Raw genomic sequence first — 26833 nt, forward strand, 5'->3', positions numbered from 1 at the left:
TGAGTCTAGACATTGGTCCACAGGTAAAATATTGGAGGGATCTCATAAAATAAAGAACAGTCGAGAGAGAATCAGAAGAGTCACCATAGAAACTAGTCATCAAAACTGACAAGTTCTTCATTTTAGCACTAGAAAATCCCCATCCTAACAGCCAGCTTCACCTAATCATCCTTCGAGAAGCCAAACCTCACCCACACCGCAGAGCTATCACTCAATCTCCTTCCCTACAGCCACCTTCTCAACTAAAACTAACAACCAACAGTCGCTAGATTTGGCGGTGGGGAAAGGTTAGGGGGAACCCAAAACACGAAAGATTGAGATAAGCAAAAAATCTGACTCCTGAGGAAGGAGATCATTCATGGACTAGGAAATAAATGAACACACAAATGAACATATAACTCCATCAGTATCTTCTGAAAGATTCACAAATTTAGATGCACCTGTTAAACGTGAACAAGAGCATAGTACACAAGATATGAGAGCATGGGAGTGAAAGCACCTGGACCCAATTCCCAGCTTTGCTATTAATACTCGCCAGTTTCCAGTTTCCTCACTCACAGACTGGAAAACACCTTATTAACAGGGTGTTGTGAGAATTAAATAAGAGATTCCGTATGAAAAGCTTAGCACAATGACTGGTTTATGGGAAACACTCAGTTACTCAGTAGCAGTTAATCTATCCACAAAACACTTGCCATCTTGCACAAAGATGTTTACTGCATCACTGTTTAAAACAGTGAAAAAGGGAAACTAGTATGATCCTCTTTATGTTTATAAAAGATTACATTTGCATTTGTGCATATACGTTTATGGGGCTTCCCTGGTGCTCACGAGTAAAGAATCCACCTGCCAATGCAGGAGATGCAGGTTCAATCCCTGGGTCAGGAAGATCCCCTGAAGGATGGCACGGCACCCCACTCCAGTATTCTTTCTTGCCTGGGAAATCCCATGGACAGAGGAGCCTGGCAGCTACAGTCCATGGGGTCACAAGAGTCAATTATGACTTAACAACTAAACAATAGCAACATATGTTTATATATGTACAAAAAATCCCTGAAGGAGAAAACATGTCAAAATGTTACATCCAGAGAGTAGAAGGGGGCATGCTTGTTCTTGTGTAAAATTCTTATTGTTTTACCCTTTAGAGAAAAGAAAAAGTAAATCAGTATAAATCTCAGGGAGAAAAAGATAGTTCATTTTATAAGCACACACAAACATTACATAGAAAACTTTTATTTTAATTTACTATACATATTTAAATTTGAGGAAGTTACTAGGTAGATGCACTCTCCTCTGTAGGCTTAGTTTGATTTTCAGTTACCTGTAAAAACATAAATAGCTTTAGTTTATTATTAAAATTATTAAAAGCTATTTTTAATAGCTTTTTTAGTTTATTACTTTTCTAATAAACTTTTACTTTTACCCTTCACCCACCATTTAAAATCACTGCACAGTCTTTGTTTTTTAATAATCCTTTGCCTTTCTTTTTCAATAGTAATTACTATAGAAAGTTAAGTAGAAAGAGAAAAAACTTACACAACCAAGTTCCCAATAAAAATTATCAAGTAAAGTACAATTCCACTAAAAATATAATCTGAGACATATATCTAGGCTTCTCAAGTTTGTCACTGTACTTTTCATCTATAAAATGAAATCATCAACAAAGTATTTTAAATCAATTTGAAAAAATCAATAATTCTATTTTGAACACAGTATACTATAGGATCTCTATGTTAATATTTGTTATGTCACTCAGAGAAAACAAACAGAGCTAAACGGCATTCCTCATCACCCTAAAACCTGCTCTACTTCTGCATTATCTATTTCAGTTAAGTGCTCCACTCAGATGCCCGACCCTGGCATGAGAGAACCCACATTTCTCTCACCTGCATATGTGATCAACAGTCCTAGTAATTCCACCTACGTAACTCTCACCAGATGTTCAAGCTGGTTTTAGAAAAGGCAGAGGAACCAGAGATCAAATTGCCAACATCTGATGGATCATCGAAAAAGCAAGAGAGTTCCAGAAAAACATCTATTTCTGCTTCATTGACTATGCCAGAGCCTTTGACTGTGTGGATCACAATAAACTGTGGGAAAATTCTGAAAGAGATGGGAATACCAGACCACCTGACCAGCCTCTTGAGAAACCTGTATGCAGGTCAGGAAGCAACAGTTAGAACTGGACATGGAACAACAGACTGGTTCCAAATCAGGAAAGGAGTACATCAAGGCTGTATATTGTCACCCTGCTTATTTAACTTATATGCAGAGTACATCATGAGAAACGCTGGGCTGGAAGGAGCACAAGCTGGAATCAAGATTGCCAGGAGAAATATCAATAACCTCAGATATGCAGATGACACCACCCTTATGGCAGAAAGTGAAGAACTAAAGAGCCTCTTGATGAAAGTGAGAGAGGAGAGTGAAAAAGTTGGCTTAAAGCTCAACATTCAGAAAACTAAGATCATGGCATCCGGTCCCGTCACTTTATGGGAAACAGATGGGGAAACAGTGGAAACAGTGGCTGACTTTAGTTTTAGGGGCTCCAAAATCACTGCAGATGGTGATTGCAGCCATGAAATTAAAAGACACTTACTCCTTGGAAGGAAAGTTATGACCAACCTAGACAGCATATTAAAAAGCAGAGACATTACTTTGCCAACAAAGGTCCATCTAGTCAAGGCTATGGTTTTTCCAGTGGTCATGTATGGATATGAGAGTTGGACGGTGAAGAAAGCTGAGCACAGAATCGATGCTTTTGAACTGTGGTGCTGGAGAAGACTCTTGAGAGTCCCTTGGACTGCAAGGAGATCCAACCAGTCCATCCTAAGGGAGATCAGTCCTGGGTGTTCATTGGAAGGACTGATGTTGAAGCTGAAACTCCAATACTTTGGCCACCTCATGCGAAGAGCTGACTTGTTAGATAAGACCCTGATGCTGGGGAAGATTGAGGGCAGGAGGAGAACGGGACGAAAGAGGATGAGATCGTTGGATGGCATCACCGACTCAATGGACATGAGTTTGGGTAAACTCCGGGAGTTGGTGATGGACAGGGAGGCCTGGCGTGCTGCAGTTCATGGGGTCGCAAAGAGTCGGACATGACTGAGCCACTGAACTGAACTGACCTCTCATAGCCATTCTCACTTCCCTGCTTGAACTTCAGGGTCTTGTCATCTGCTACCCCTTAGAGGGCTGCTGGCTTAAGTCACAGTTATCTTCCATGCTGGCCCCAGAATGAGCTTGTAAACAGGAAGAGTTTATCAATAGGTCACTTCATTACTCAAATTTTCCAGCTACCTCCAATCATCTTCAGGAGGTGCATGCAAATTCCACATCACAGAAGACAAGCCCCTCATATTCTACTTCCAACAGACTCATCACCCATCCCACACCTGAGTGTGCATCCAGATTCCTCTTATGTTCACCATGCACTCGATTCTACCAGCCTCTTAGGCAAGCAGCTTTCTCTGGGATAAACCCATCTGCAAGCAAATTATCTGCCTGGCCCACTTTCATTCACCCTTTAAAACCAGTTTAAGAAATAACGATTGGGAACACTCCTTAACCAACCAGTGGTTTGGCTTGGGTCCTTTTCTTTATGCCAGAGCCCCACATGTACACCTGAATTGTCTGCTTATAGGTCCAGTTATGCTGTTCAAGTAACTTCCTTGAGGATAGCAAGTAGATCTTGTTCATTATTGCACCTACAGTCCCTGGCACATAACAAGGCTCTGTAATTAAATCAGTGAACCATATGTTTAAGCTACTCCCTTTGTACAGCAAAATAAACAGTGGAAGAAAGAAACTGAACCAAAATAAATATTGTACAAACAGCTACTCACTGATTCCCACTAGACACTCTAGGCTACTGTCTCTACTACTTTCTACATTTCTTATATATTCATTTCTTCTCTAGTATCTTAACCTAAAATGGTCATTGTGACCAACCAAAGAGACAAAGTTATTCCATCTATTCAAAAACACTTTCTTCTCATGAGAAAAAGAAAATTACATCACCTGTGCACAAGAACATTATAGCTAAGTGCCTAAATAGCTAATTTTACCTGTAAAGTCATAACTAAAGGCTAGCTGTACAAATCATCATGCAAAATAATAAATATTTAATTGGGTAATGGTTTTTCAGGACATTTATATATTAAAGTGTCTACTGTCAAGGCAGCTTTAAAACATACCTGGTAAATCTTAAATATTCATTAAGTTCACAAAAAAATATAGCATAGACTTAATTAACACCATTACAGCCATAAAGAACTGTTACTGCTATACAGTAGTAAGTTTTATTTTTCTTCAAGTTCCTACAGTATCACTCTCATGTTATTAGCAAATAAAAACAGAATTGCCAAATAACAACTTTTCTTTTGCCAAAATACTAGCGAGGTCAACAACCACAATACGGCTTTAGCTAATGAAACAACCAATTTCTTTCCTTCTCTTTTTCTTTATTATTTTGTTGTGGTGGTGGTGGTGGTTGCTTAATTTTAAGGAAAATTTCTTCACAGAAATGTACTCACGCGCTGTCAAAAACGCTTACCATTTTCCGAGACCTTTCCAATAATTTATTCCATATTGTAAAATGTGCCTTAAAAAAGAAAAGATTTACTATGAATTAAATAAAGCAGCAAAGTTAAAATCAAAGAGGCTGAGTCTTTATATAGGTTTTAAACAAAACAAATACAGAAAACAAATATATGAAAAGTTAGGCAGTACTAATGAGGCTACACGGTCACAAAAGTGAGTCTGAGTAGGGGAAAAAGGTACACACTATACAGGACAGCTGCTTTGCTTTGCATTTAAGAAAAAGAGACTTAAGGGACTGAACATGACATTCTTTGTCCTTCTTAATCATTACCACCATAGAAAGCATTCCTTCTAATGGGAAGCAAAAATCTCTCCCACTAATCCCTAATTCTTTCCTTAAACAGCCAATTTCAATATGCTACTGGTCACTGTTCAAATCGTAAGCAATTGCAAGGAAAGGTTCATTAAGAATTCTCAGTTCTCTGTAATGAACTCTACTGCATGGGAAAAGAACCTTTAAAGGAGTGGATACATGTGTATGCATAACTGATACACTTGGCTATACAGCAGAAACTAACACAACACTGTAAATCAACTATACTCTTATAAAAATTTAACACACACACACAAAGAACCAACTGTGACGTGTCACACTGGAAGAGCAGACCTGGAAGATTTAGTAAATTACTCTACAGAACAAGTAAAAACTGACAAAGACGATAGGAACGTTACAGAACCTATTTCCCTAATACTTAACAACTGTATGCAGCAGAGAATTTTCAGAATGCATAAATGAAAACTGCAAAGTGCAAAATGACCCATCAATATTTACTAAATCAGCTGAAGGTGATCCTGAGGGATGTGGGTGGGCCAGGGACTATTTCAAACTAGATGAGCTGGTAAAATCTATGATAAAAGGTAAAATTATTAAACACATACATGTAAACCCTTCTGGAAGAAGAGCAGAGTGGTATATTTCAAGGGAAAACCATACCTGGCTCGGGCAAAATGAGCTACAGTGAGAGACTTTAAGGTTTGAGTGGAATATAATGGGTGCTGGAAAAAGTGGTATGAGATGAAGTCAGAGAAAGGCAGGAGTCTCACAATGTAGGGCCTCATGAGACAGGGTGAAGGGTCAGCATATGTTCATGAGAAGCACTGGAAAGTCTGGGGCATAGGAATTACATGATCTGATTTGTAAATTAAAAAGATCACTCTGGCTACTCATTACAGAATGTGCTTTGGGGGCAAGAATGAAAAGCAAGGAAGGAGTGGAGAGAAAGAGGGACAGGATGTGGGGAGCAGTAGTAGATGAGCTGCTGGCAGTGGATGCATGCACAATATGTTTTAGGACAGTCAACTTCCTGATGGATGGGATGTGGCCTGACTATGAGGAAACCAGTGAATCAAGGGTTACCTCAAACAGCCAGGCAGCTGACAGTTCATTTACTGAAACGGTGAGAGCTAAGAAAGGAAGGCATGTGGGAAAAAAATCAAACACATAAAGGACACGTATGGTAAAAATTACAAAATGCTGATGAAAGAAGATTTAAATAAATGAAAAGATATACTGTGTACCCCAAGACCCTGATGCTGGGAAAGACTGAGGGCAGGAGGAGAAGGGGGCGACATAGATCCTCAAAATTAGGGACAACAGGCCAAATATAAGGCCACAGGGCACCGCAGAAGTTCCCATCAATACGTGCCCCACTCCTCCTCACTGTACCCTCTTCTATCCATTAAAAATACTATCTCAATTTGACTTAATTTTTTCAACTAATATTTCTTTTGTAAATTATGTTTATATCCTAGCTAAAATTATTTTTAATCATAAACCCAAGTTGATGAAATATTAGTGTTACACAATTTAATGAAAATTAAAACATATGTCCTTCCAATTGGTATAAAAATCAAAACTGGAATCACACCCACACCCAAACTGAATAACCTGAAACTTTCGGCTTTACTTACTCTTAAGTGCACAGGTAGAGAGAGACCCTGGAATCTTCGTACAAGACTTGACTGGGTGGCTTGAAGATTGTGAACCGCTGACACTTCATACTGGAAACAAATACTTGTTCTTGGAATAAGAGGGCCCTCGCTCACATCAATGAAGTCACCAAATCTGATTTGATTTTAAAAATAAACAAATTAGATCATAAAATCAAATCACTTACAATAGTTTGAAAAAAAAGTCTATTCATTCTATTTGCTGCTACATCAAGAACAATGCCTATGGATCAGTTCAGTCTGGAGGAGACCCTGACACAGCCATCTCAAGTGAAGAGACTAAAATTTTGAAAATTAAAATCGGTGAAAGTTTTTCTTACTTATAATTTTGAAGATTTTTAAGATCAAATGGATCCAACATCTAAATCTGATAACCTATAACCTTTTAACAACTAATGCAACAGAATTTAGACTTTAGTATGTAGGCCAGATTATGCCCTAGGAACAGCTCCTAGAGGAAAAAAGTTGAGTCTGAGTCAAGAAAACATGAAGTTGAAAAAACAAATACAGGCCAAGAAGTCATTTTTGCTAATGTACTGTCTTACCTCTCTCATCCCTGCATCAGAAAGCACACTGTGATATGACTTCCTTACATGTAATACAAGTAGTAACTAATCAGTCAGTAATCATATTTCTATATACATATATGAATATAGGCTTCATATGCATTATGGTCAATTCATAACAAAAAATATTTCGCCCATTTTCAAAATTAACTCTAAAAATTACATTTTTTAACAATGCTTTCCAACTCATAAAATACAAATATAAAAGTGGCAAACAGCAAAATGAGGAACAGAAACCGCAACCCTTCCTGAAGATAACAGAGCTTCCAATCACCACCCTATCCTGAAGATAACAGAGCTTCCAATCACCACCCTATCAAAAAACTGAACAAAGCAATAACAGAAAATAAGATAACAAGAACAACAAATAAAGGTACAAACATCTTATTCAGTTATATGCTAGTCAGGTAACAATAAAATTAAACCTTCCATTCAATCAGAGGTCAATTTTTTAATTTTTATTTACCTGTGTAGCTTGACTATTCTCTCAGGGTTCTGAGATGCCTTCTCTTCTATGAAATCTACTTTGTACCTAAAAAAAAAAGTTTAATTCTAAATGTACAAAAAGGTGTTTAAAGCCACTTCCCCTTCTCTTCCTCTTCAGCCAAAGTGCTTGAAAGGGAGGGTTTGACTAGGAGCCTCCCCCTCCTCACCTCACGTCTTTTGGTCTGGCCACAGCCTCACAACTCCACCATAATGTTCTCACGGGACCCGCAGGTACCTCCTTGGTGCCAATCTACGTCTTCATTTCCACTGCCCACCTCCACTTCTCAAGGCGTTCTTTCCCACCGGCTTCTGTGGCATTCTCTACTGCTTGTTACTGTAACTCTCTGGTCACTCTTCTCTTTCCCTGCCCTGCAAGTTCTGTCCCTCGGCTCTCTTCACTAGAAGCATCCTCTCTGGGCTGGTTCCTTGATCTGCACAGCTTTAATTACCACTTCTGTGCTTATATCTTCTACACCTCTGCTTCTCATCCACATACTTCTTCTGAGCCCTAAACTGCATATGCAAAACACTCTGGACTTCACCAGGGTGTTCGACAAGCATCTTACATTCCCAAATACTCAAACTGAACAAAAACATACCGCCTCTTTTCTCACCAAACTCATTCCTGAATCCCCTAGCTTAGTAAATGACAACATCAACCACTGACATGTCCAAATGAAAAAATTCTGAGATTTCCCTTTCTAATGGAGTCTAGTTAGATTAATATTAAAATTTAGTTTATGTTCTCACAATTAGTAGAAGATAAATTGGAGGTTTTCTGAGTGAGAAAGGAAATTGAGAAGCCAGGCACAATTAAAAATGTTGGCAAAGAAAATCCATCAAATGAATAATTCCCACAGGGAAGACTAAGAATCTGGCCATGTGAACGTTTTCCTTCAGCTGTTAGCTGCTTCTGAACAGCTAGCATTCGCTGCCTTAACCCTTTGCATTTGAAAAGTGGAAAGATGGGAAGGAAAGGTTGCCAAATGCAATACAGTTTAAATAAATTTAAGTTTAAATTCAAAATAATACAGTTTCTTAACACAAGCTACCCCCTTCACAATGAAAGGAAACAAGGGGAACACACCGCAATGGTAACATAAAGAGAACTGGCAAAATAAAAAAGACAGTAAAACAAAGAAAGAAAAGAATCAAAAGCTGGGGAGGGGGTCACTTCTCAGGGAAATAGTGAGCTGAACAAAAGTAAAAGCTAAAAAGTAAAAGGCATCCTACATACATCAAATATCAAAGTTCTTAAGAGCTTAATTTTCTTCACTATATATAACTTTGAGAGGTTTAATTTTGTTTTAGAGGAAGCCAACACTTACTTATTGTGCTGAAATATTTCTAATGCCACTTTTGCTTCAACTTCCAGGGTTTCAAATGGAAGATCTTTATAAATTAAAGCACGAGCATCTTTTGTGAAAGAACATAGGTTCTCCTTAAAAATGAAAGTATTAATCTTTTGTAACAATTTACTTAAAAACATTTCTCTATAAGGCAGATAAAATTGTATGCTTAATATTATAAATAGAACTACAACCAAAAGCAAAAGCCAACTGACTAGGAAAGGAAGCATTAATTTGCAACAACTGAATACTTGAACCATGAGATGTATGATTAGCAATTTCTCCCAACTTTACAAATTATAAAACTTATAATTAGCTTGTAACTAAATATCAGCCTGTATTAGAAATAATTATTAAGGATAATCCTACAGAGAACTTTTAATGAACATTTCATTTATATAGCCTTGTAAATGTTTATTAAATTAATGGTGCAAGAAGTAGAAATGCTAATAAGTAAATAATAAGATACAAAAATTTGTTTACACTATGAGTAAAACTAAGTTCTTTAAATAAATCCATGAGGAAAAACTTATTGTTTACGTGATTCAGAAAGTTTCAGTAGGAAATGTCATCACTGGCCACACCCAAAACATAGCATAAAATTCAATGCTAGAAACCTGTTTAATGAAAACATCTATTTAATACAATTAAAATGATTAATGATACACATTAACAATGTTTATGAGATTTTTAAATAAAAACTATAATTGAGTTTTCACACTATAAATCATTACTAATACAAAAAAGATCAAGCACTATTACGCAAATAATTTTTGTAATAAAATTCTTTCCATAAACCTATTAGACTGTTTTGAATGAAATGACTCTTCTCATTCTTAAAGGGATAATTTCCTGCAAATACACATTCATGGTTTAATATAGCTGTTACTTGAATGTAACTCTCCCCTACTTTCTCAAAGCCTTCCACCAAACCCCACAGTGCCTCTGATTAACTAGTACATTTCTTTTTTAAAGTTTTATCTTGGGAAAAAAAAGGAAAAAAGCAGCAGCAAGTTTCATAGACAATGAGAGTTAAATTTTGACCGCCTTAGTTTTTACTTAACTTCAGTAAAGGAAGAATCTTGACAGACTTGAAAAAAAGAAAAATACTGACACGAGTCCATAGATGAAGAAACTGTTCCTACCCCTCCCTGACCCCTCTTCTCCACCTCTCCCAGCGCCTTTCTTCCCTCTCTTTCTTCCTTCCTGTTTCCCTCCTCTCTCCCTTCTGATATTAAGCAATAAGGGCAACATTATTTAAGAAATAACTTTCAAAGCCAACATTTGGAGTCAGCAACTCTGAAATTCTTGCTTTTAGAAACTGTTTCACTAAATGCAAGATGTACCACTGAGAAAAAACATTACCAGTGATAATCATAAGAGGCTATCTACTGTTAAGTCACATTTGCTCCAGAGAATTACAGAGTGAAAAAAGTCAATCCCCCAATATTACATACTGAATGACTTCATTTACATAACGTTTTTTAATAAGATTATACAAATAGAGAACAATAGTGGGTGCCACAGTTTAAGGACGGGGAGGATGAAGACTAAAGAGAAATTCTAGCAGTGACAGAAGTGTTCTGCATCTTGGCTGTATCAGTGTCAATATCCCAGTTGTGATCACGTGGTACTATGGTCTGCAAAATGATACACTGGGGAAAAGGGAGTAACGGGAACATGGAACCTCCATATATTATTACCTACAACTCTACTGCGCTGTGCTTAGTCGCTCAGTCATGTCCGACTCCTTGTGACCCCATGGACTGTAGCCCGCCAGGCTCCTCTGTCCACGGGGATTCTCCAGGCAAGAACACTGGAGTGGGTTGCCAGGCCCTCCTCCAAGGGATCTTCCCAACCCAGGGATCAAATCTAGGTCTCCCACATTGAAGGTGGATTCTTTACTGTCTGAGCGATCAGGGAAGCCAAGAATCCTGGAGTGGGTAGCCCATCCCTTCTCCAGGAAACTTCCCAACCCAGAAATTGAACCAGGGTCTCCTGCACTGCACTGCATTTACCAGCTATGCTACCAGGCAACTCCACAGGTATCTAAAATTTTCTTCAACTACAAAAGTTTAAGAAAAGTTATAAAAACAAACAAAAGACATATGTTTCAGAGATATTAAAATGTGAAAAAAATGTACATAGTGAAACTGATAAAATGGTACACTACATTGCCTCCCCTCTCCTGACTTCCAAACTTCCAATGTAGGACATAAGGTTTTGCTTAATTAGGCATTTGTCTGTTCTCTCCGATTGTAACTGAGTCATGAGGTTTAACTTGCAAGAGCCATCAGCACCCCCTACCTACCTAGAATCTGAGACATAGATCCACTTTTGTTAGCCAGGCTCCAGCTGCTACCCAAGCCCCAGAGCAACAAGGAGCGCCCTCATTAAGAAGGCAGACCATTCCAGAACAGGCTACTTTGTTGCTATGTAGTCTGCTGCTTTTTGGGTTAGCTTTCTCAAAGTCTGATGTGTTTTAATTCACACTCCCTCCCCAACCACCACCACCACTCTCAATGTAACACTTGTTTATTGGAAGATCTCAGCACGCAATAGGCTTTAACGGGTTCAGAGCAGTGATGTTCCAATGTGCTCTGGGGAGATATAGCAAGATAGTCAAGCTTCTATATTTTATATTCTGGACACCACGCTGCAGTGAATATCCTCAACCATATACCTCTGTCTTAAATACACTAAAAAAAAAAGATTGAATGACTGATTCTTTTAAATAGTCTCAACACGGAGTATCATTCAACAATACTAACACAGGAATCATTCCTTCTAACAAAGAAAGGCACAGACTCTAAAATTAATACTCTAAAGAGCAGGCTTACTTTTGTTGGCATCCACTCATCAAGTCTCTTATCCAAAACAACATCATAGCAGAAGGCTCCAGCGATTACTGTAAATCCAACCAAAATAAAAAGAAAAGTTAAATCTGTTAGGGTATGAAGTTACTAATTTAACACAAATGAATATTTAGACCCTAACATGAAGAGTGAACAATTTCTCCCAACACTACAAATTATAGAACTGTTACCATTACTCCAGCTGCCTGTCAGACCTCTACCAACTCTGACATCAAATTATCTCACCTTTTTGTTAACCCAACATCACCAGTATTTTTTAACCATTCACATTTTCTTCAGGAATATTATCACCACAGAGATTTCGCTGATGATCGAAACAGTTACTAGATACAAAAATTCCTAAAGAATAAAATATTTAATAAGGTGAATAACTAAATGGACATGAAATGTTTAATTTTTTAGTATCTTCTAATAAAGTTTGCAGCCATGAAATTAAAAGACACTTACTCCTTGGAAGGAAGGTTATGACCAACCTAGATAGCATATTTAAAAGCAAAGACATTACTCTGCCAACAAAGGTCTGTCTAGTCAAGGCTATGGTTTTTCCAGTGGTCATGTATGGATGTGAGAGTTGGACGGTGAAGAAAGCTGAGTGCCACAGAATTGATGCTTTTGAACTGTGGTGTTGGAGAAGACTCTTGAGAGTCCCTTGGACTGCAAGGAGATCCAACCAGTCCATCCTAAAGGAGATGAGTCCTGGGTGTTCATTGGAAGGACTGATGTTGAAGCTGAAACTCCAATACTTTGGCCACCTCATGCAAAGAGTTGACTCATTGGAAAAGACCCTAATGCTGGGAAGGATTGGGGGCAGGAGGAGAAGGGGATGACAGAGGATGAGATGGTTGGATGGCATCACCGACTCGATGGACATGGGTTTGGGTAGACTCTGGGAGTTGGTGATGGACAGGGAGGCCTGGCGTGCCCTGATTCACGGGGTCGCAAAGAGTTGAAACACAACTGAACTGAACTGAATGTTGTTCTGGTTTTCTTAGAATCATTTACTGCCAAATCAAATATTTTTTGGTGTATAAACTTCTACCTTTAAAAAAAATACAAATGTCATCCTACTACATATACTATTGTAAAATCCTAGTTTTAGAAAGAATATGAACTCTTCCACCTCCCAAAAATGGTGTTCTTCTCCAGCGTTAGGGTCATTTCTGGTGAAATGGTACCATCTAAACACAGTTTTCTATAGAAGTCTATTTATTTAAACTCACATCTACTCCTCCACACATTGTTTGGAAATAAGTACTTAAATGATAATAAATAAATATTGACATAGTATAGGTACATGAAATGCACATTCAAGAGAAACAATCTCCTAGTTCTATTAATAATTGACTTCTAATAATTAAACGGAATATGACTGTAATAAGATGAATTCTGTTACCTACAATGAATGTATGTATAATGGTAATTTACATTAGATTAAATTAGAAAAAGTGGAAGTGTCAGTTGTTCAGTCATGTCCGACTCTGTGATCCTATGAAATGTGGCCAACCAGGCTCCTCTGTCCGTGGAATTCTCCAGGCAAGAATACTGGAGTAGGTTGCCATTTCCTTCTCCAGAGGATCTTCCCAACCCAGGGATCGAACCTGGGTCTCCTGCATTGCAGGAGGATTATCATCTGAGCCACCAGGGGATCCCAGATTAAATTAGAAGTGTGTTCTATATGACAGGCTTCCCTGGTGGCTCAGAAGTAAAAGCCTCTGTCTGCAATGCAGGAGACCCGGGTTTGATCCCTGAGTCAGGAAGATCCCCTGGAGAAGGAAATGGCAACCCACTCCAGTACTCTTGCCTGGAAAATTCCGTGGGCTACAATCCATGGGGTCGCAAAAAGTCGGACACGACTAAGCGACTTCACTTTCACTTTCTATACAACATCAAACATAGGTACCAAAATATTCAGATACAGAAAGTAGACCTGCGTGTATGTTTATTTGCTTATATGTATACATCACCTGGAACTTCTGGGGCTCTGACCAAACGGACCACATATTCATCTTTGAATGCCCTCTCTATCACACAGCCCATTATCATGGCACAAGAACGCCAATAAGCCTAGAAAAATAAAATATACATAAACATAATAAATACTAAGATTTACTAACATTTCTTCAAAATAACCATCACAGAGTCATAAAGAGAAACACAAGTACTGCACCCCACCTGCCCATCTGAAGCTCTGTACTGGCACTGCTGTAACTGGGCACATGACTTTTCTAAGCTCTTCTCATCTGAGGACAAGAGTGGGCTCACTTGGTTGTGTGTGACAGAGACTCAGAATGTGCTCTACACAGTCACAGAGATGCACTAAAAATAAACGCAAACTCAGGCCTTGAAGGCCAGCAAAATGCACTTGTTCATCTACCTGACTTTATTGTTTCTAATGTCTGAGGAATTCAGAATCAATGCCTAGGCTCAAATCCAGGCTCAGCCACTTCCTAAACTGGTAACCTTGGTCAAGCTACTGCACCTCTTTAGGCCTCAGTTTACGTATCTGTCAAATGGGGATAACAGTACCTTTTATGGGATTTTTTTAAATGAGGATTAAATGAGTTAATACCTGTAAATCACCTAAAACAGTGTCTGATATACAATGAATGTTTGATGTAAGCTATTTTAATTATGTCTATCATTTCCTTCTTTAAATATTTCATTTCAACAAATATTTATTCAACACCTACTGTATGGAAGTCAAGGACAAGATCCAATAAGGGTCATGATCCCTGTCTTTACAGAACCAAGAATACAATGCATTCAACAGCTCATATTACAAGGGAAAATCAAAATACTGTGTCGAGAGACACTAACCAAGTGTTTTGAGACTCAGAAGAGGGATTCATCTGACAAGAAGAAACTGAGGTTCCACAGAGCAGATGACATTTTAACTGAACTATAAAAGATAAACAGGATTTTAACAGAGAAGAAAGAGAATACTCAAAGCAAGGAGGACAACAGAGCAGAAACCATTATTGACCAAGTCCTCCAGTGTGGCTGGAGCAGAGAGGACATGGAAAGATGCTGTGGAAGCTAAAGTTCAAAGAGCAGGTGGGGGTCAGAGAAGTGTCCACACAAGGCCAGGAAACTTACATGAAAGGTTACCAGGTAGGCAAGAGCTTTAGGGATCAGTCACATCATCCAACAAAACTTTTGCAAGACTACTAAGGACGACTTTCAGATAAAAAAGGGGGTGGGGTGGGGAGAGAAGTTAAAAAGTTATTGAAACAATATAGAAGAGATGGTCAAAGGCAAGAAAGAAATTACTGCAATATAAGGTGAACAAAGATATGAATGTGAAAGACACATCATACAGTTTTCTCAAACCAAAATACAGACATGAATGCCACTGACGATTTTGGAACTATGAAAACGCCTTATCTACCAATTAAAACCTGATTAGTACAGTACAACATTTGACTTTGGCCATATTTGTATAACTCCATAGGGGCTTCCCCAGTGGTTCAGCAGTAAAGAATCTACCAGCAAGGCAAGAGATTTGGGTTTGATCCCTGGGTCAGGAAGATTCCCTGGAGAAGGGCATGGCAACCCATTCCAGTACTCTTGACTGGAGAATCCCATAGACAGAGGAGCCTGGTGGGCTATAGTCCATGGGGTCACAAAGAGTCGGACATGACTGAAGCAACACAGCACAGCACAGGCATACTCCAAAGTAAACAGATTTTAATAAAAGGGGGAAGAAAAACTGGGGGGAGGAGGACAAAAGAATGCAGAGGCAGAAATACCTTATTGACTTCTCCTGGATCATCATCTTTGAAAGTAAGAAATTTAATTTCACAGGACTTGGTCAAAGGTTTATACATGTCCCAAGGCTGTCCGTCCACAAGAGCCAGAACAGACTTCCTGCAGTACCACTCACTTAAATCTAGAAATTTAGAACAGATTGAAGATTTAACTCTAACAAAACACAAGTGAAAAGTTACATGTTTAAGTGCTACATTAAGAAATAAAAAAACAGAAAGGCAAGATTTGGCAAGCTGTCTTTTATGAAGGGGAAAAAATATCTGTAGCTAATAAAAAATAATTTCCAACAAATTCAGTGTATTGTTAATTATTAAAAAAATTATCCAAACAAAAATCATTAAGGCTAAGTCTAATCTGAAATTAATCTGTTAATTAACTAATAAAATAATCTGTTAACAGCTACACTTAAATATGCAGAGAGCAGCATCATGGATATATCTGGATATAGGCAAACACAACTTAGAAGGGAAAATATAAAAATATACATCCACAGTAAGTCTGTTCTAGAGGGATTTGGGGCCTTCCTTCCAAATCATCTCTTACTTCCCTAACATGGACTCTTAAGTTAAACACAATAGTTACCAGTTTTTAGTAATCAGTATGAATTCACACATAAGCAGATCAGTTCTGGTCTGTTATACGACTCCAGAATGCAACTTTATCCCTGATTAGATGTTTTTTGAGTACGAAGATATTCACAAAAGTGGTCCAACCACAAGGTCTAAATGAGCTCCCTATGGCAGGGATCATGCCTATTTTTGCTCACTCATCAATTTATCTAGCGCCTAGCACCAGGCCTGAAATATAACAGGTAGTCAATAAAGAAAAAAAAAAAAAAAAGATTAAAAAAGAAACAACAGGTCCTGAATGACTGATAGTATGAGAGACAAGCAAGTCTGAAGGCAGGGGTTACGCTGGGAGTGTTCAGAGGCTCCATCTACATGTGAAATGTGTAAAACCGCTTAACGGCCTTGTCTCAGCCTCCTCTGTATTCCTAATACTTATCCTACAGCAGAGGTTCAAGAAATGCTCGCCAAACAAGGAAGCAACTGTAAGCACTAATTCAAGTGCCAAAGTAAAGGAAGATTGAGGGTACACACTTGGGAGGTCACCTTAAGCTTTTAACTAACGTTAATTACTCAAATGGAATCACCATTAAGTTTTCCAAAAGCCTGAACAATGCAGCTAGTCATATTCGAGTGAGAATGCAGGACTTACACATCGACTTTTTTGTTCTTTCTGAATTTAAACATTACCAGTTCTATCAAAGTTACTACAAAAGAATTTTGATCGAAAATAATATAGAGGCCCTACTCCCTTCATTTCCAAACCAGATCACACACAAGGCATTATCATCTTCTTTAATACATGAACACAACAAGTATTTTTACCCCAATCACACTCACGCCATGCACTCACACACTTAGTACATATAAACAAAGACACAACACACACAGAAGCAAGTGGTGAGCAGATAAGAGAGTTGTTAGCTATAAAAGCAGGAAAGGAAAAGAAGGCCAAAAAAAAGCTGATCATCTGAGGTCAAGGCAGTCCCTCTGTCTCAAAATCCTCTAACGGGATTCACATGGTGACTACCCCCATTACACCAAGAGTGTCTCTAAAAAGAGCAAGCACAAGAGTAGTTACGCTTTCAGGTCTGCCTTCTTCAGGAAACTATGACAGCACTCTAAACTCAGCCAGATTCAAGCAACACCCAGGACAATCTGTGCATTACAATACCCACCTGACCCGACCCCTACTATCCTCAACAGCTAAGTCAACAGTGAACATATAGGAAGATGCTAGCTAAAGAACTGGAAAGTTCAGGAAGCAATTACACCATCTTGAATCCTCTGCCAAGAGTTTTTCCCCTTTCTTATTTAAAATCATCAAAATGGGACCCTGATTCGTTACTTACGCATGGCACAGCTATAAGGAGTGGAAATGTTTTTATTCAACACAAAGATAGTGCCAGGGTCAGTTTTCCCAACGTGTTTCACTTCGATCTTCTCAGTTCGGGGAGTTAGTGACAGCTGCCTGTTTTTCTCTTTGTTAAAGAGATCATTCTGCATTTCTATCAGTTCGGTCGGTGACAGCTGAGAAGCAGGTGATGTGGCCACAAACCCTGTGAGGAAGTTACAATAAATGTGAATACTGACAAAAGAGATTAACATCCTGCAGCCGCCCTATTTCCACTCCCGCCATCGCCATCTCTCTAGCCAGGTAAGAATAGGAGGCAAGGGAATTTTAAACGCTATTGGCCAAAATGAGCTCAGAGGTACACTTTCTAACAGTAGTATTAATTAAAACGCCAACGGAAGAGAATCGCAGCCTGCCCAGATCCACGCCTTTACTTCCACGTTGCTTTGACCATCAGATCTCCACTTCTCACCGGCTTTCTCCATCGAATTCCAATCTGTGCTTTACAATAAGGGGCAAAAAATAATAATAACAACAACCAGGAAGTGGAGTCAAAAACCAGACCAGTCAAGGCAAAGCTGAGCAAAGTTTGTCGCTTTGAAAAGGTCCTGAGGACAAGAAAGCTCCAAGAGACTGAAGGCCCCACGCCAAATCGCTCCATATCTAAAGGGAGAAACGCTAAGTTGTTTTTATTTTCCGAAACCCCAAATCAGAGGACTTGGCAAGGCGTGCACGAGTTCAATGGGAAAACAAGGACATTTATGCACCAAGACGTGGTCTCCCTCTCAGGGTCGCCCCAAGCTTCTCCCGCGGCCCTGTCCCCTCAGCTCCCCGATTTGGACCCCCCAAGGCCGGGAGGGGCGGAGGATTTAAACACCCGCCTCCGCCCCCCAGCCCCGCGGGACTCCCCCCTAGGACCCGCCTGGGGCCCAACCTGAACAGACACCGTCCTCTAAGCGTCCCTCCTCGTCCCCACGGCCGCTGATAACTCACTCCAGGCAGCCCCGCCGCTGGGGGCGGCCCGCCAGAGCCGTAGCCCCCAGATCACCACCGCCATTGCCTCCTCCGCGGCGGTAGGAACCTCCGCGCGCAGGTCCTTTCCCGTCCTCTTCCCCGGAAACTCCGGGCGTGCACTCTGGGTTCCGTCCCACAGTTTCATTCCGGGCCCGGCTCTCGGGCGGCACCCGCCGCTAGGGGGCGCGCTCAAGCCTCACTGAGAGCCTGTCGCCGGAGGTCCGGCGTCTGGATCCGGGTTTGTTCCGGGAGCGCGGAGGGTGAGCCAGGGGCCCTGGGCTCCGCAGGCGGTACAAGCGTCTGGTTTGGAGCCGCAGAGCCTGACACGTGCTGCCACCCTTCGTCCGCCGCGGGTTCGAGCCCGGCTGGCTGGCGAAACCCTTAGTGCTCACAAAGCATGTTTCTGGGGAGAAAAATTGAGGAAAGATGGCTTCTCTTTACCCTTACTTTCATGGCCAGCCCCGATGGCATCTGCTGGTGGCTTAACTCTCGGTTTTGCAAGGCTTAGTTTTTAGGGTGACTTGAGCGGGTCTGCACCCGGCTTCTCTTTGTTGTTTTCAGTCGCTAAGTCGTGTCCCACTCTTTGCGACCCCATGGACTGCAGCACGCCAGGCCTCCCTGTCCTTCACCATCTCAGGGAGTTTGCTTCAACTCATGTGCACTGAGTCAGTGATGCCATCCAACCATCTTGTCCTCTGTCGTGCCCTTCTCCTCTGACCTTCAATATTTCCCAGCATCAGGGTCTTTTCTAGTGAGTTTGCTCTTTGCATCAAGTGGCCAAAGTATTAGAGCTTCAGCTTCAGCATGGGTCCTTTCAATGAATACTCAGGGTTAATTTCCTTAGAATTGACTTGTTTGATCGCCTTGCTGTCCAAGGGACTCTCTAGAGTTTTCTCCAACACCATAGTTCAAAAGAATCAATTCTTCAGCGCTCAGCCCGCTTTATGGTCCAACTCTCACATCTGTACTACTGAACAGATAGCACATCTGAACAGATGGCATCATAAGGCTCCCTCCTGTGGGGGAAATTGGGAGGTGGTCACAAGGTACAAAGTTAGAAGATAACTCACATCATGACTACTGGAAGAACCATAGCTTTGACTTTACAGACCTTTGTCTGCAAGGCTTTTGCCTGTATTTAGCCAATAGCAATATAGACCTCAAAACACCTCCAGTTGACTTGGAGGGAATTTTGTAATCCATGGTTCAGTTCAGTTCAGTCGCTCAGTCGTGTCCGACTCTTCGCGACCCCATGAATTGCAGCACGCCAGGCTTCCCTGTCCATCACCAACTCCCGGAGTCTACCCAAACCCATATTCATCGAGTCGGTGATGCCATCCAACCATCTCATCCTCTGTCGTCCCCTTCTCCTCCCGCCCCCAATCCTTCCCAGCATTAGGGTCATTTCCAATGAGTCAACCCTTCGCATGAGGTGGCCAAAGTATTGGAGTTTCAGCTTCAACATCAGACCTTCCAATGAACACCCAGGATTGATCTCTTTTAGGATGGATTGATTGGATCTCCTTGCAGTCCAAGGGACTCTCAAGAGTCTTCTCCAACACCACAGCTCAAAAGCATCAATTCTGCGGCGCTCAGCTTTCTTCACCGTCCAACTCTCACATCCATACATGACCACTGGAAAAACCATAGCCTTGACTAGACGGACTTTTGTTGGCAAAGTAATGTCTCTGCTTTTAAATATGCTATCTAGGTTGGCCATAACCTTCCTTCCAAGGAGTAAGCGTCTCTTAATTTCATGGCTGCAGTCACCATCAGCAGTGATTCTGGAGCCCAAAAAAATTAAGTCTGACACTGTTTCCACTGTTCCCCATCTATTTCCCATGGAGTGATGGGGCCAGATGCCATGATCTTAAGTTTTCTGAACGTTGAGCTTTAAGCCAACTTTTTCACTCTCCTCCTTCACCTTCATCAAGAGGCTCTTTAGTTCTTCTTCACTCTCTGCCATAAGGGTGGTGTCATCCGCATATCTGAGGTTATTGATATTTCTCCCAGCAATCTTGATTCCAGCTTGTGTTTCTTCCAGCCCAGCGTTTCTCATGATGTACTCTGCATAGAGTGCTTTACAAATTATCTAGATTAGTTTACATACTATATAGCTCCTGCTGCTAAGTCACTTCAGTCATGTCCGACTCTGTGCAACCTCATAGATGGCAGCCCACCAGGCTCCTCTGTCTCTCGGATTCTCCAGGCAAGAACACTGAAGTGGGTTGCCATTTCCTTCTCCCATACTATATAGAGAGCATGGTAAAAGGAACCCATGGTAAAGGGTGGAATTTTTGTCTCCTGTTCACTGATGAACCCTAAGCGCCCAGAATGCTGGGTGGCACACAATGGGTGCTCAATGTATATTTGTTGAATGAATGAATGCGCTTGCATTCAGGGTGGTGGCTGATTCCTTTGTCGCACTGGCATGTTGCTGCTATTGAAGTAAGCCTTCCAGAGGTGAAGTATGGAGATGCTGTTATTCAAAGTTGTTCACTGCTACGGCTTTATTTAAATCGTGTAAATTAACAACCCGCTCCATAGTCTTGCCTGGAGAATTCCGTGGACAGAGGAGCCTGGTGGGCTTCAGTCCATGGAGTCGCAAAGAGCGACTGAGCGACTAGCACTGACTTCACTAACAAATTCAGGCCACCCATTTTCCCCCTTTGCTTCTTGACTTGCTATTGAAACATACCACCACCAGATGGCGGTACTGACTAAGGAACACATGGCACCATAAGGCTCCCTCCTGTGGGGGAAATAGGGCGGTGGTCACAAGGTACAAAGTCAGAAGATAAGTAGGTACTGGGCATGTAATGTACAACATGATGGCTGTAATCAACAATGCTATATGGTGTATCTGAAAGTTTCCGAAAGAGGAAATTCTTAAAGTCCTCATCACAAGGGAAAACTGTTTTGTTTTTGAAACTATGTGAGGTGATGGATGTTAACTAAACATTGTGGTAATCATTTTGCATTACATATACATATATTGAGTCACTATGCTGTACACCTTAAACAGTGTTGTACATTAGCTATAAAAACTGGAAGAAAAAAATTACTCTGTTCCTTGATCTGTCTCCTTGGCCCAAATTTTACATTCACAGTTGCACAGGGTAATTATCTTCGGTTTTTAAAGGAGAAGTGTAAGTGTCCTACCTTGAATTTATACCCAGTCCGAGTTTTACTCATTTAAGATTCTGTTTCAAAGCACGAAACATACATATGTCGATATATATGTGTGATGTGTACGTATGGGGGAGGTGTATCTTTTGCTTCCTCCTTAAATCCGTGTACAGTTTTTCCCTTGGCGATCTTTGTTTCACTAGTGAAGCTGTCTTTCTAGTGAAACTTTCACAAGAGTTTTTCCCCATTTAACCCCATCTAGTTGCTTTCAGAAGAGCAATACTTAAAACTTCAGGACGTAAATTTAAGCAAGTTTAATCATAAATTGCATTGGAAGCAGTAACTGGAAGTCACAAGTACCACAGAAATTAATTTGGTTGGAAGGATGTTGGTGATGATAATGTCCAACAAATACTCAAACTATAGCAAGGCATGTTGAACACACCAATCAATCAGGCTTACTAAGTCTCACAACTGATTCACACAATAAGCATAATAATATTCACTTTCTAAGAGAGGGGATGCAGTTTTAGAGAACTTGAGAGACCTACTGAGATGGATCTTTGGTCAAGAATCCCTCCAAATATGTCTTCATCCCAACTGAGAACACAGGATTCAGTTTGAACGGGGGCTCTCATTGTACAAATTTAGGATAGTTTAAATAACAGAAAGAATAATGATGAAGGATTATAATGTTATATGTGTTAGAAATCCATGAACCTGTAGTGATACTCAAAGATAAATGGGAGCAGAGAGTGGAGAAGATGTTTTCTTTACAAAAAAAATGCCAGATAATACGTGGAGTGGGAATAACAGAATGGGGGGCAATCAGCCATCCCACAAGCAGCAATGCAATGATTTGTTCTGGAAGGGATCATCCATGGATGCTAAAACCAATGGGGAAAGCTTGTTGAGGCTCAAGATACTCACAAATATTGCCCCATAGATTACCGACAAAATATAAAGGGATAAAGGAAGTTTTCAATGGAGAAACCCAGTGGATACCACCTTAACATAATAGTCAAACCTATCATCACCCAAAATGAGACAGTCTAACATTGTCTGTGCCTCCCAGTTGTGAAATAAACCACATCACCAATGAAGTATTCCTACTGTAAATGTTGACCCTGAATCTAAAGAATTATGGGGAAGAAAAATCAGATATGTTCAAAAAATGATACATTTTTTAAAGCAGCTTGCTTGAACTCTTCAAAACTAACAGTTTCAATACCATGTATGAAAGATGACTAATGAGAACCTACTGTATAGCTCAAGGAACTCTACTCAATGCTTTGTGGTGACGTACATGGGAAGAAAAAGAAGGGATATGAGTATATGTACAGCTGATTCACTTTGCTGTACGATAGAAACTAACACAACATTGTAAAGCAACTATACTCCAATAAAAGTTAATTTTAAAATGTATATATGCCAGTTTCATGGAAGATGGACCAAAAAAGGTCAAGGACCTGTTTTAAGTTAAAGGAGAGGAGAGAGACATGCAACTAATACCTGTTTGATCCTTGCTTGGATCTTGGATCAGAAAGGAAAAAATGTACAAAGGATATGATTATGAAAGCAATTTGAATATGAACTGTATGCTAAATAATATTCTTGTATCAATGTTATATTTGTGGATATGATCATTGTATTGATAGAGGAGAAAGACCCTTTTCTTGGGATATAATGTTGAACTATTTAGGCATGCAGCATCCTTACAACAGTTAATCACTCTCAAATGGTCCAGCAAACATAGAGGTAGCAAGAGCAAATGTGGGAGCAAAATGCTACCAATTGGTGAGGCTAAGTGAGGTGTTGATGGTCCCGCTCATTCAACTTTACTCTCAAATTTTTCCAAATAAAATGTTGGGGGAGTGACCACAGTAGTTTTCAACCACAGAAGTTGGTTTTGCTCACACTGCATTTCTGGGGCAGCAGATACGTGCCCGCAGGGGTCTTTCCAACCTTATCCCAGATTATCCAAGCTGTAGAAGCTTTACTGAAAGTGGGATCTGATGCTCTCCACTCAAAAGCCAATAGAGAAGCTAGGTTGATGGACAGGAAAGTCTGCTTAATTTCAGATGCCAGGAACTTGGGATTGGGGGGTGATGGGGGCACTCGTGTCCAAAGGCCAAATCCCCCCACTGACAGTCAAGGGGCAAGAGCTTTTATATGCTGAGGGAGGGGTGTACATGCAGAAACAGCACAGTCAGCTCCAACGGTCATCTTGAAATTGGTCATCGGTTTTCTGATCAAGCATCATTTTGATTGTTTTAAGTACAGTTAATCTTCAGTTCCAGGGTCAGTTAGTTTGCATTTCTTGGAGGCCAGCTCTTGGAATTGTGTCACAGCTTATGTCACAGCTACAGTCTGGTGATCATATAGTTAATTTCTCCAGCTGGTAGAGATTTAGGTATCTATAAGACAACTCACAGGCTATAGCTTAGAATATCATCCAAAACCCTGTGCCGCTCTGCTCAGTCATGTCTGACTCTTTGCAGCCCCATGGACTGCAGCCCTCCAGGCTCCTCTGGCCATGGGATTTTCCAGGCAAGAATACTAGAGGGGGTTGCCATTTCCTACTCCAGATTGCCATTTCCTCCTCCTTCCTGACCCAGGGATCAAACCCACATCTCTTCAGTCTCCTGCATTGGCAGGTGGGTTCTTGACCACTAGCGCCACCTTGAGAAGCTGACTATGCTTCAGTCAGTTCAGTGCAGTCACTCAGTCATGTCCGACTCTTTGCAACCCCATGAACCGCACCACGCCAGGCCTCCCCATCCATCACCAACTCCCGGAGTTTACTCAAACTCATGTCCATTGAGTCGGTGATGCCATCCAACCATCTCATCCTCTGTCATCCCCTTCTCCTCCTGCCTTCAATCTTTCCCATCATCAGGGTCAGTTTCACAGGAGTCAGTTCTTCACATCAGGTGGCCAAATTGTTGGAGTTTCAGCTTCAGCACGAGTCCTTCCAATAATATTCAGGACTGATTTTTAGGATGGACTGGTTGGATCTCCTTGCAGTCCAAGGGACTCTCAAGAGTCTTCTCCAACACGACAGTTCAAAAGCATCAATTCTTTGCTGCTCAGCTTTCTTTACAGTCCAACTCTCACATCCATACTTGACTACTGGAAAAACCATAGTTTTGACTAGACAGACCTTTGTTGGCAAAGCACTGTCTCTGCTTTTTAATAAGATGTCTATATTGGCCATAACTTTTCTTCCAAGGAGTAAGCATCTTTTAATATCATGGTTGCAATCACCATCTGCAGTGATTTTGGAGCCCCAAAAAATAAAGTCTGTCACTGTTTCCACTGTTTCCCCATCTATTTGCCATGAAGTGATGGGACCAGATGCCACGATCTTACTTGAGTTTTAAGCCAATTTTTTCATTCGCCTCTTTCAGTTTCATCAAGAGTCTCTTTAGTTCTTTTTCACTTTCTGCCATAAGGGTAGTGTCATATGCATATCTGAGGTTATTGATATTTCTCCCAACAATCTTGATTCCAGCTTGTGCTTCATCCAGCCCAGCATTTCTCATGATGTACTCTGCATACAAGTTAAATAAGCAGGGTGACAGTATACAGCCTTGACATACTCCTTTCCCAATTTGGAACCAGTCTGTTGTTCCATGTCCAGTTCTAACTGTTGCTTCCTGACCTACAAACAGATTTCTCAGGAGGCGGGTCAGGTGGTCTGGTATTCCCATCTCTTTTAGACTTTTCCAGTTTGTTGTGATCCACGCAGTCAAAGGCTTTGGCATAGTCAATGAAGCAGAAATAGACGTTTTTCTGAAACTCTCTTGCTTTTGCAATGATCTAACGGATGTTGGCAATTTGATCTCTGGTTCCTCTGCCTTTTCTAAATCCAGCTTGAACATCTGGAAGTTCACGATTCACGTACTGTTGAAGCCTGGCTTGGAGAATTTTGAGCATTACTTTGCTAGTGTGTGAGATGAGTGCAATTGTGCAGAAGTTTGAACATTCTTTGGCATTGTCTTTCTTTGAGATTGGAATGAAACTGACCTTTTCCAGTCCTGTGGCCACTGCTGAGTTTTCCAAATTTGCTGGTATATTGAGTGCAGCACTTTCATGCATCATCCTTTAGGATTTGAAATAGCTCAACTGGAATTCCATCACCTCCACTAGCTTTGTTCGTAGTGATGCTTTCTAAGGCCCACTTGACTTCACATTCCAAGATGTCTGGCTCTAGGTGAGTGATCACACCATCATGATTATCTGGGTCATGAAGATCTTTTTTGTACAGTTCTTCTGTGTATTCTTGCCACCTCTTCTTAATATATTTTGCTTTTGTTAGGTCCATACCATTCCTGTCCTTTATCGAGCCCATCTTTGCATGAAATGTTCCCTTGGTATCCCTAATTTTCTTGGAGAGATCACTAGTCTTTCCCATTCTATTGTTTTCCTCTATTTCTTTGCATTGATCACCGAGGAAGACTTTCTTATCTCTCCTTGCTATTCTTTGCAACTCTGCATTCAAATGGGTATATCTTTCCTTTTCTCCTTTGCCTTTCGCTTCTCTTCTTTTCATAGCTGTTTGACTATGCTTAATGACTATGTAATTATTATTTGGTCTCCTTTGACTGTTTTCTTTTGTTTCTGCCTTTTCTCATTTCTCTGATTAAACTTATTCCTGGGCTAAAGTTTTTCCACAGACAAAAGGCAGGTGGAGGACATGGTGGGAGGTGGGGCAAGGACCCTAGGGTCCTGCTCCCTTTCAGAAGTGGTCCCTGCTTGGGACTTGCACTTCTGTGGCAGAGAGGAAAGAAAGCAAGGACTCTTCAGGACTCTACAGAGTGTCCACTCAGACTCACCTGGTTCTCAGCCTCCCACTCCCCTAACCCAGCAAATCCCACAGCCAAGTCCAGTGGTGTCCAGCAGGAGGCGTCTGCCTTCTCCAGGGAGTCAGAGAATGAGGTCATAGATGTCTCCTTCCAGAAGCAGAATGCTGAAATCTAAAATCCAGTAGCCCAGTTACTCTCCCCTATCAAGAGATGAGCTCAAATGCAGATCCATCTCCAAAACCGATGCTTTCTTTTTTCTCAAGTTTACATGTTTTTTGAGCCAAATATTTGACTCTGTGTCTTCAAATGATTATGCATTTATTCACTTGGAAAATCAAAAATATATATATTGTACGGTACACACA

At 40.6% G+C, this 26833-nt stretch overlaps 1 protein-coding gene across 3 annotated transcripts; it reads right to left on the minus strand.

The window, feature by feature from the left end:
- Positions 1-1217: 1217 nt before the first annotated feature.
- MRPL39 (mitochondrial ribosomal protein L39) lies at positions 1218-26583 on the minus strand. Of its 3 annotated transcripts, none has more exons than XM_081557336.1 (10): positions 26499-26583; positions 17516-17722; positions 15579-15718; positions 13794-13893; positions 11794-11861; positions 8933-9045; positions 7585-7650; positions 6514-6667; positions 4556-4603; positions 1218-1321 (listed from the first exon to the last, which is right to left on the minus strand). In XM_081557336.1, the coding sequence occupies exons 2-10, from the start codon at positions 17667-17669 to the stop codon at positions 1274-1276; spliced, it is 891 nt and encodes a 296-aa protein (XP_081413462.1). In that variant the 5' UTR covers positions 17670-17722; positions 26499-26583; the 3' UTR covers positions 1218-1273. The 3 variants fall into 3 exon arrangements, with proteins under 3 accessions (XP_081413462.1, XP_081413445.1, XP_081413451.1); XM_081557319.1 differs by lacking the exon at positions 26499-26583 and adding an exon at positions 18511-19547; XM_081557325.1 differs by lacking the exon at positions 26499-26583 and adding an exon at positions 18452-18589.
- Between the last annotated feature and the right edge of the window lie 250 nt (positions 26584-26833).

Source organism: Giraffa tippelskirchi, chromosome 2, assembly GCF_054371585.1.
Source record: "Giraffa tippelskirchi isolate mGirTip1 chromosome 2, T2T-mGirTip1v1.2.pri, whole genome shotgun sequence".
Classification (NCBI taxonomy): domain Eukaryota; kingdom Metazoa; phylum Chordata; class Mammalia; order Artiodactyla; family Giraffidae; genus Giraffa; species Giraffa tippelskirchi.

Coding starts and splice junctions, on each gene's coding strand:
- MRPL39 (XM_081557319.1), bottom strand. CDS start 18,676: ATGAAACTGTGGGACGGAACCCAGAGTGCACGCCCGGAGTTTCCGGGG. Junction 13,894..15,578: donor ATCCAGGAGAAGTCAATAAG/GTATTTCTGCCT, acceptor TTATTTTTCTAG/GCTTATTGGCGTTCTTGTGC. Junction 4,604..6,513: donor CTCTACCTGTGCACTTAAGA/GTAAGTAAAGCC, acceptor TTCTTTTTTAAG/GCACATTTTACAATATGGAA.